Here is an 11,250-nt window from a genome sequence, read left to right on the forward strand (position 1 = left end):
ACATTTAATTGCATTGACTTTATCACACACAGGCTTTTTTAACCGCCATAGGAGACAAAAATAGGCGGGCAGTTCTTGCACTGGAGCACATGTTTGCACCTGTGCTGGATGGAGCTGTGTCAACTCTTCTTGGAGTTCTCATGCTTGCTGGGTCTGAATTTGACTTCATTGTACGGTAAGAAGCTATTTATTTAGTGCCGTAAGTTCTGTACCTCATTTTCCATGTTCCTTTTGAACTGCATGGTCATCTCATTTTAAATCTTGTAATGTTTTGTCAGTGATATTGTAAACTGTTTTGCTGTTAAACCTTACTTTCTGATAATTTATAGGCTAAAATGTATTTTTTTAAAACTGATGTGTACATAATGGTTACCAATTAGGACTTATTTTACCCCATTTGCTGTTTAACCTTTTATGTCAAGTCTGTTATGATCTTATAATTCCAACAATGGGAAATGAATGATTGATTCCAATATGCTGGGGCTTGGGTTCCAGTGCTTCCTTCTAACTTGCCAGGGCCCCAGTGAATTGAAAGGAAGTATAGGAAGCAGGGCCCCAATGAGCTGGAAAAGAGCATGGCAAACTTTATCTGATGAGCCAGATGCTGAACCATCAGGAATCCCAAACAGTGAGATAGCGGATTATATATGAACGGTAAAACTACGTCCAATTTGCATTTGGACGTAGTAAGACTAACTGCGCTGCTGTACAATGAGACATTAGATTGATCCTTATCTATGTCCTTTAAAGCCTTATCCAATGCCTTGAAGCCTTTATTCATAAGTGTATCTACAAGGCTTCTCCTAGCTAGAATGAATACCAAAGAGTAAGATATTCTCTTTTGGTTAAAAGTTTACCTTTGCATTCATGAAGATTCCTGGAAAATAACCTTAAGCAGTGGAATGGATAACCATTTGGACACTTGTATGTTTGAGATGCCTGATGCATGTACAGTAAAGCTCAGTTCTGCAACTGGACTTATTAGGGAGCTGGAGCCTTTTCTCTAATTATAGATGAAATTATATAATTGAATTCTAATTATGGATTAAATCTTTTGTAGTTTATTTATTTTAAAGAGAGAATCCTGTTGAATTTTTCGCCTTTGCCTCATTTAGCTGCAGCAGAATTGCGCTTGGTCTGTGCACGCTTTTATAAGTGAAATACAAAATAAACACAGGATTTAGTTGCAAGGCTGGGAATGGGGCCCAATAGCAGCTTTAGCTAGTTTTCAAACTCGAGCAGCCAATGAGCCAAATGACAAAGTTGGCTTATATTTGCAATACATTTGAAATGAACAGACAAAATACCTTTTTTGCTTGTAATAATGTAAGACAGTGGATCAAAATATATCTTGTATGATATGATTTATATTGGGTTATAATGATAAAGTCTGCATGTGGCTAACAAAATCACAAATGGATATCATTGATGGTTTAAAAGGCAAGTGGTCACTGCTGCTTGATATAATCTTTATTTTACAAAGAAAAATTTGCATTTGGACATAGTAAAACTAACTGTGCTGCTGTATAATGAGACATTAGATTGATCCTTATCTATGTCCTTTAAAGCCTTATCCAATGCCCTTGAAGCCTTTATTCATAAGTGTATCTACAAGGCTTTCTCCTAGCTAGAATGAATACCAAAGAGTAAGATATTCTCTTTTGGTTAAAAGTTTACCTTTGCATTCATGAAGATTCCTGGAAAATAACCTTAAGCAGTGGAATGATAACCATTTGGACACTTGTATGTTTGAGATGCCTGATGCAAAACAAGAGTATTCATAGATGCTAAATTATACTACAAAAGATTTAGTTTGTAGTGCAGTTTTACTATTATGAACTGCTCTTATGAAATACAGTGCTAGAATCTTCCTGTTGAATTGGTAGCACTTTGCAGCAGAATCCTGGTTCATGCTCTATAATGCATTCCAATTTGAGCTATTTGGTCAAACTACAATTCAGCATCTCTGAGTGGTGTAGGTTAGAAGTTTTGATTAGTGTTGTGAGATGATGCACTATAGAGTTAATTAGTGATTATTTTGTGAGATATAGCAGTGTTTCACAGTGGATTAGCTGCCTGAGACTTTGCTTCCCCTGCCTCTAGACTAAATAGTTTAAGTTCTGCACCCTTTATTGTTTTTGCTTCTGCTGGGGTTAAGGTAATAGGGCTTCTTTCATTGTGCATGTTGTTTGAACTTGTTTAGTCATTCAATTCACGTTCCATATTCTTCTGTGTGTGTAACAAACTTCATGAATAACAGTCCATACTGTTTGTCAATATAATTAACAAACTAATCTACTCTTCTCTTCTTTTGGTCAACTAACACTGTTGTTGTAGGATATAGCCTCAGTGATGTGAAAGGTAAATAATTGCTGTGATATTTTCTTTGAACACTAAGGTTTGGTTTTATATGTGAAAATGATTTGCATTTTAAGGAGTTTCTTGAAATTAATTGCGCTGTTCTTTACAATTATTACAGGTACTTCTTTGCAGTCCTAGCTATTTTAACCATTCTGGGTGTTCTCAATGGATTAGTCTTGCTTCCGGTGCTGCTATCCTACTTTGGACCACTTCCAGAGGTAGGTTTATCATTTTCTTCATGATAACTATGCTATACATACTTTTAATGAGTTTATTTTGGAATGAAGGTAAACTTGCTAATACTGTATTCTCACCAGAGGCAAGCTTGAAGGAAGCAAAGCCAGAAAACCAGCACAACAGTGTTGTAGCCTGATCTCTGACCCATGCAATCTTAAAGCATGGCACTAGGATTAGTGAATTTATACCATAAAAATGTGGCTTACCAGGAAGCCACACAGATGCAGATAATGAATTTTTGCTGGAATGCAAAATCTACAAGAGAAAGCTTTTATGAGGATTTAAATGCTAGCTTGAACAGATCCATAGAGCACCAAGTGCATTTTTGACCCCCATATCTAGATTCATATCACCAGGAAAATGTCAACATTATCAAACGGTGGCTTGGTCAACTGAGGAAGGAAACTTGAGCGTACTTCGTACATAATTGATGTTGCCATCAATTGCCATGTTTGACTTTCCATTGTCTTACTAGTTAGTCAAACCAATCCCAAGCTCATTCTGTTGATGAATGAGAGCAAAGCAACCCCTTAAACCTTCTTCCTTTCTCTGTCCCTGCACTTCTCAAATTTCACACAAGTAGAACTCACGGATATCTTTGTTTCCGAAATCCAGATCATCATGCAAGTGCCTCCATTTATCCCTCTTCTGCTCCCTCTCCATCCACAACAGGAATATAGTACCTTCCCCAATCTAAGAATAACCCAAAGCACTTAACAGCCAGTTTTGAAATGTAGTCATGATAGTAATGTAGAAAGCAGAGCAGTCGGTATGCATGTTGTAATCTCCCAAAAGTAGCAATGTGTTAATGGCCAGCTTTTTTTAGTGTTGCTGATTAAGGGGTGAGTGTTGGCCAGAGTACTGGAGATAATTTCCCTGCTTTTCAAAATACTAGTGTTTAAAATCTAGAAAGCAGATGGAGTCCCTAGATTATTATCTCACCTAAGAGTGCAGCATTGCCCCAGGCTTGTATTGGAGTGCAAGCCTAGCTGCTCAAATCTTGCTGTCTTCTGTCCTGAAGATGAGAATGCAATTATCTGCACCTTGTCCAACAGAACATTGCCCAGCTAATTAAATACTGAGCCTTTATCACTTTGCAATTTCTCCCTCATCAACCCCCTTCTCTTCCCAAGATAATCTCTTCCATGAGACTGAGGTTTTGCTCCCATGATCTTTCCTACTTGCTCATCTATCCGTACTGACTCCTTTGAGTCAATTTGAGTTTTCTTGTTCATTGTCACTCTTCCCTTTCACAACTGATGCCTATTCATTCTTGCTCAAGAAAATCCTCCTCTGGTTCTTGTTTTGACCCACCAGTCTCTCTTACTAATCCTCACTGAAACTCTTTGTTACCTCAAAAAAAAATTCAGCCTATTTGGTCAGACAGGATTTTGAACTAATCAGTGCTAACTATCCCTATTTTATCCATGCCTTTTGAAATAAAGGTTTATATTGTCCCTTGGCATTTTCTTAATATCTTGTTCACCAACAAAGATAAACTAACTGGCCTGTAACTCGTACAAAGTTATCAACCACAATTCCTTTGGCACCATTCCTGTAGAACAGGAGATCTGAAAAATGATGCCAAGAACTTCTATATCTTCCTCCCTTGCTTCTCAACAATTTGGGACATATTTCAACTGGGGCTAGCAATTTATCCAATTTCAAAGATCCTAAATCATTTAATTATTTCTATTTATTATGTTTTTCCCATCTAATGTTTCACATGTAAAAACTCTGTAGGTCAGGTAGTTTCTGTGGAAGAGAGAAAGTGCTAAAAGTTTTAGGTCTTATGAATTCAACTTTTTCACGTTATCAGCCATTCCAGCCTCGTATCACACATTTCCAGCTTTTGTTGATCATTAACTGTTGCCATTATCCTTCAGCCAGCACCAGCACTACATGTGTCGTTCAATTCTCTTAGTCTCCACCCATTCACAAACCGCGTTTCATTCTCTCTGCCCTTCCACCATTTTATTCTCAAGTTTTTCTAGTTCTGGTCATCAATTGAATTATTAACTCTGTTGCTGCCTCATCAGCTGAATATTTCAAACATTTCCTTGTTTTATTTCACCTCACTATAACCTACTATAATAGTGAGAAAAATTTCCCGGGACACTAATCATTCCTCACACTTTTGTCCATAGATCTCACCTTCCGATGGAAGAACAAGGTTGCCTACTCCATCACCAGAGCCACCACCTCGAGTTGTGAGGTTTGCAGTTCCACCTGAACAAGGGAATAATGGATCTGATTCTTCAGATTCTGAATTCAGCTCTCAAACTACAGTTTCTGGGATTAGTGAAGAACTTAAACATTATGAATCCAATCTCAGTTCTACTGCACCACCACATCAAATTATGGTGGAAGCAACTGAAAATCCTGTCTTCCCCAGGTCTACAGTAAGTGAAGCTAATTTTTGGAAAAAATAACATCCTTTGCTGTATTGTCTTCTTTCAGAGCTATATAGATTCTGGAATGGTTCCAATAAATTGGAGAGTAGCAAATGTGACCCCCACCATTTAACAAAGAAGGGAGAGAGAAAAAGGGGGAATTCAAAACCTGTTGGCCTGGAATCTATGATAAAGGATGTGACATCAAGACATTTGGAAAATACTAATCTGATGGTACAGGATCAACCTGCATCTGTGAAGGGAAATTGTGATTGACTAATCTATTGGAGTTCTTTGAGGATGTTTCTGGTGTTGTAGATGAGGGAGAATTAGTGAATGTGATGTATTTAAATTTTTGGAAGCCTTTTGATAAGATCTCACACAGGAGGTTAGTAAGCAAGAACAGAGCATAGGGTAATATTACTAGCATGAATTGAGAGCTGGTTGATCAATAGAAGACAAAGTGGTAAAGAGGTAAGGGCTGTAAGTTGTGGGATATCACCAGGATTGATTCTTCAGTTCTAACTATTCATAATCTATATCATTCATTTGGCTGAGGGCACTAAATGTAACATTTCCAAGTTTGCTGATAACATGAAACTAAGTGGGAATGTGAGTAGCCATGAACATTCAAAGAGGCTTCAAGGAGATGTATGCATGCTGAGTGTGTGTATAGCAATGTGGCAGACAGAGTACAGTGTGTGTAAAACATGGGATTATCCATTTCAGTTTTTTAAAAAAAAGTGCTGAGTATTTTTTGCAAAGGTATGAGATTGGGAAAAGTTGATGTTCAAAGGGACCTGGATATACCTATAACACAAGTCACTAAAACCTACCTTGCAGATGCAGCAAGCTATTAGGAAGGCCAATGTTATGTGGACGTTTGTTGCAAAAGGATTTGAGTTTTAAGAATAAAGGCACTTTAGTCTGATTATGTAGGGCCTTGATGAGACCATACCTGGAGTAAAGACATGAAGTTAGAACTGTTTCTCTTTCCATGGGTGCTGTCTGACCTACTAAATGTTTGCAGCACTTTCTCTGTTTATTTCAGAATTCCAGCGTCTGTAGGTTTTTTATTTCCATATTCTTTGGTCTCCTTATCTAAAGGGGGATATTTTTGCTATGGATAGAGTGCTGTGAAGATTAACTAGGCTGATTCCTAGGATGACACATTTATCATACAAGGAGAGATTAAGTCGGCTAGACCCCTATTCTCTAAAGTTTAGAAGAATGAGAAGTGATCTCATTGGAATGCACAGATGTCTTAATGGGCTCGAAAGAGTATATGTGGATTGTTTCTCCCCCGGCTGGTGGCTTTAAATAGGGGGTCACAGACTCACAATAAAGGGTGGGCCATTTTGAACTGAGATAAAGAGAAATTTCTTCACTCAGAGGGAGGGTGAATTTTTGCATTGTTATTGTGAATAATTCCGTACCATTGATAATTCATTTTATCTTCAGGTTGTTCAGCCAGAATCCAGATTCCATCGACCAAGACCAAGGGCACCACCTGCACAGAACATCAAACACCAGCAATCCTGGAGGAATTGTAGGGACCACAGTTTGGAGGCAAGGGAGGGGTTTCGACCGCCTCCTTACAGACCGCGCGTGGACGCTTTTGAAACTGCTCATGAAGGGCATCCCAGACTCAGCAATAATGATCATTCAAATCATAGGTCACATTTCCATAAGACTAGGAATCCAACATTCACTGCCAGTGGTGTTTCTGCACCAACATACTGCCAGCCTATCACTACTGTGACTGCCACAGCCTCGGTTACTGTTGCCGTCCATCCTCCAATCCCCAGCCAAAATGTATTTGGAGGATGCCCACATTATGAGGAGTACAGTGAAACTGAAGGAGCATTTGTTGATCCTCATGTGCCCTTTGATGCACATTATGAAAGGGACTCAAAGGTGGAAGTTTTAGAGTTGGAGGACGTTGAATGTGAAACACAGAGCAATGGAAACAGAACACATTAGGTAAGTTTCGGAGGGAAGTTCAGTGAAAGATGCAATATTGTTTAAAAATATTTTGGATTGTTGATCTGCCATCTTCTTAATTACATTAAATAGAAAAGGAAAACAATTCCTGGTTTCTTCTAGAAGGTAGAATTTGTATTAGTAAATCCCATTGGGCTTGAGAAAGATGACAGTCTGAAAACCACAGTATATATTTTATGTGATGTGAAAGTATTGTTATCATCACCTAATAGTTTTGCTTTCTTTTACTTTTTCTAGTATGGAATTTATGATGTACAGATGGCCAAAGATGGGAAAACAATTAATTTGCATAGTCTGATTCTTGAAGCTGCAGGCTATGAATACAGGCGATCCTGAATTGTGAAAACAGTTTACTGTAACTGTTAATCTATTGTATTGTTTGTTAAATATTGCTTCTCTATAATATTTAAAGGATGTACACATATGTATTATACAAATGTACAATGTAAAGTAGTATAATTTTAGGAGTTGTAAAACTCCTGTGAATGGATTGGGAACAATTTTGTGTGATCCATATGTTATGTACATTGATCTGTTTATCTGTGCCACATTTAAGCTTAATTTAGTCATAAATGTCAGCATATGTTGCTGCTGCTTGAAATATTGTATAATTGTATAATTATTCTATGCAAATATTGCTCATGTGATAGGATTTTTTGTAAAGGTACACATTTTGTTAAAATATTTTAATTTTGTATATCACAGATCTGTGGTAGTATAAAATGTCACTGTTAACTTTCAAACACGCTATGCGTGGTTCTTAAAATGACCAGATATGAAGAAAAGCACGTTAATCTTTATGACCTTGATAGTTGTAGTTATTTGACTCTTTTGCGGTGTATTATACATGTCCTTGTTGTTTTAATTTAACCCTTAGTGTGTGTGTGTGTGTGTATGTGTATATTTATTGACACCCTCGGATTCTTCGAATGATAAACTGTATCTGCAATTTCTAACTGTCAGACTAACAAAGCGACAGTTTTTAATTTTTTTTATTTATTGTCAATTTATGTTTTTGCAAAATTCCCACCATTAAGCTCATACACTGTTCTCATTAGCAAAGATTTGTATATTTGTAAAAATACACCCAGCCAAGTAAACTTGTGAAAGGAGGATCAACTCCAATTCCATCATTATTTGTAAATATGTAGGGAGATGCATGGGAACTATCCCTTAAAAACACTGGTTTATATTAATGTTAAATTCATCTGCTGTAATACATGTTTGGCATCATTGTACTCAAACCAGGTGGGCAGGCAAGGTCATAATTCTCCAAAAGCAACCTCAATTAATTTTTTTGTATGTATAAATGTATCATATGAAAAAATTACAAGGAATTCTTACATTCCAACAGCAATTGCACTTCAGAAGTATTTCTTTGGCTATAGTGTTTAGAGGGATCCTTAGGTCGTGACTGCTGGTATATCGTTTTCTTTCTGATTAATGTTCCAAAATCAAATTGACAACAGAGTTTGAAGCATAATAGTCAGTTAATGACTATTCAGATGCCTCATTTAGGCTTTTTTTTGTGAAAGTGAATGACCATTGATAAGATAAAATTGCCTTTATAATATTTGTAACAGACATTCACGTAAAATTAATCTGTTCATGTTGTGAATGCATCTATTAATCCATTAACAATAACTACATAATTAAATGCATTAAGATAACATACAAGGGGATTCCATACAATTAACAAGAATATGTTCATTAAAAAAAATTGGAGTAATTCATGCCAATAGTATGTAATGGATTTTGGATCTACCACCATTTATACATCTCCCTAACTTAGATTTATGGAAAGGAAAATTAGGAAAGGTTTATAATGAACAGCCAAACTAAATACTAACACTAAAAGTTGAAATTGAATTATGTGTATCTTTTTCAATTATGCCACTTTGATTGAAGTAACAGATGATGCCAAATTGTGTTTCAGGTAAGCTGAGTTTGTCTTCTCTTTTAAATGTTGAAATAAGCTACTGCCATTAGCACACTAAGGGTTAACCTTAATTGCCTTTTTTTATACACTTAAAAAAAAACCTCTGGCATTGAAAAGTGTGTGATATTCAATATGGCACTTGCGGTGACCCATTATCATCCAGAATTCACAAAAAAAATTGTATGGTGTTAATTGGAACTAACTTCAGCTGCCATAGTGTAAATGGTGTCAAAAGTTCAGAGTGGCTTCCCACTGCTTTTGCCTTGGCGTACATCAATTCTCACCAGTTATTTTTCTCCCCCTACTTGTTTAATAGCACAGAGTCTATCAAAAGCAGATATATGTTTGTGTATTTTCTCCTCTCCCTCCTCCACTGTCTGCTGCTTCTGCACAATGTAGACATTTTCTCCTATAGTCATACTGGCAAAGGGAGAATTTCTCAATGGCTGGCAACTATGTTTTTAAGAAAAATTGTATTTTTTGTGATATTTATATTTTTGTATCATAAGATTGTTTCTTACAGAATTTGTATGCCAGTTTATAACAAAAATGCAGGGATTTTTTTCTGTTTGAAACACTATTACAGTAATGTTTTACTTTGTAATGGATTTTAATCTGTATAAAGTGCTTACTAATGTTAATAACTAAATAGGAAAGATATATAACAGTTACATTAAGAACGTAGATTTTAGTATGAGGATGCAAAAGGAAAAATATTCAAACTGGGTTTCATCGCCTGCCAGTGTTGGTAGGGGTGAGTTTGTGTCATTTCAGTTACAAAGATAAATGTATGCCATATAATTTATTTATATGAAAATTTATTTTTGTAGTGTACATAGTAGTCATCAAGTCTTTTGACAGAAGTATATTTTTAAAGAGTTTATATGTAATGATACCATTGTGTTGGATCGTAACTGAGACAGTTTCAATGCACACTTTCATTATAACTTACAATTGGAGAAGATGTTTTACAGTGTTAAAAAGAAAGCAACTATTCGAAATGTTTCATAATTTGGTTTTGATTTCCATGGAAAACGTGCCTTGTGTATTTTATCCATTTTGCATCATGGGAAATGGATATTGTGCTCCCTAAATATTAATGTTCAAACACTGATAGAATTTCTAACAAATAAAAATAATATAACTTACCTTTTGGTATGGTGTCCTTGATACTTGGTTTCTGTTTCAATGTTTTGAATTTACAGTTACATACCACATGATTTGTTAGGGGGAATTCAGGTTAGAAAACATGCATCTGGCACCAAAAACAGTTTATTCATTCATCCAAACTGTATGGTCCCTGAGAATTTCTTTTGGGTTGGGTTAGGCAAGCAATTGTAAGAATGCCTGGTTGCAGTGTGCAGTTGTAAAAGACAAATCAGCAGAATGTCAGAGGTGACCAGAATTTTGGCTGATCTCACCTCTGTCCTTCATCCCCCAGGTATTAACAATACTTCATATTGAAGGAAATTGCACCCATGAGGATGTTATAATCTGATTTAAAGGACTAGTTGCCTGAATAAAAGGGATGTAACATTAGGATCCCCTTTTTCCTGAAAATGGGTTGATTTCCAGCTCTTGCTTCCATTTTCAGAGGATTATGCATATAAAAGGGCCAAATCACCGACACAATTGTCCCAGTTTTATCTTGAAGCACTCTAACTGCACTGATCCTGTTTTTGCAAATTATTTCATTGAAAATATTTTTTATTTGCAATCAATGCATTCATACAGTTCACACTATACAAGCTCAGGTGCATCAGTAACAATGTGCATATTGTTTAATGCTGAGATGTCTGATGTCATAAAGCAACACGGCACGGATACAGGTCCTTCAGCCCAACGAGTCCATACCGACCATGGTGCCCACCCATCTAGTCCCAATTTCTTCCATTCGGCCCATATCCCTCTAAGCCCCGCCCCTTCATGTACCTATCCAAATGCTTCATAAATGATACTATTGAACCTGCCTCAACCACTTCCTCTGGCAGCTCGTTCCATACACTCACCACCCTCTGTGTGGAAAAAGTTGCCCCTCAAGTCCCTTTAAAATCTTTCCCCCTCACCCTAAATCTATGCCCCCTAGTTTTGGACTCCCCTATCCAGGGGAAAAGACTGTTACCATCCATCTTGTCTATGACCCTCATGATTTTATACACCTCCAAGATGATCCCTCATTCTCCTACACTCCAAGAAATAAAGACCTAGCCTGGCCAACCTCTCCCTATAACTCAGGCCCTCCAGTCCTGGCAACATCCTTGTAAATCTTCTCTGCACTCTTTCCAGTTTAACCACGTCTTTCCTATAACAGGGTGA

At 36.8% G+C, this 11,250-nt stretch overlaps 1 protein-coding gene across 1 annotated transcript in view; it reads left to right on the forward strand.

The window, feature by feature from the left end:
* ptch1 (patched 1) overlaps positions 1-10,055 on the forward strand; it is a 73,819-nt gene extending 63,764 nt beyond the window's left edge. The window contains exons 20-24 of the mRNA XM_052020157.1: positions 33-175; positions 2,480-2,579; positions 4,746-5,000; positions 6,453-6,974; positions 7,233-10,055. Coding sequence (XP_051876117.1) covers positions 33-175; positions 2,480-2,579; positions 4,746-5,000; positions 6,453-6,974 — 1,020 coding nt within the window. The 3' untranslated portion in view covers positions 7,233-10,055. The remainder of the gene's footprint in view (positions 1-32; positions 176-2,479; positions 2,580-4,745; positions 5,001-6,452; positions 6,975-7,232) is intronic.
* Positions 10,056-11,250: the final 1,195 nt, after the last annotated feature.

The sequence above is a fragment of the Pristis pectinata genome, chromosome 7 (assembly GCF_009764475.1).
Source record: "Pristis pectinata isolate sPriPec2 chromosome 7, sPriPec2.1.pri, whole genome shotgun sequence".
NCBI lineage: Eukaryota > Metazoa > Chordata > Chondrichthyes > Rhinopristiformes > Pristidae > Pristis > Pristis pectinata.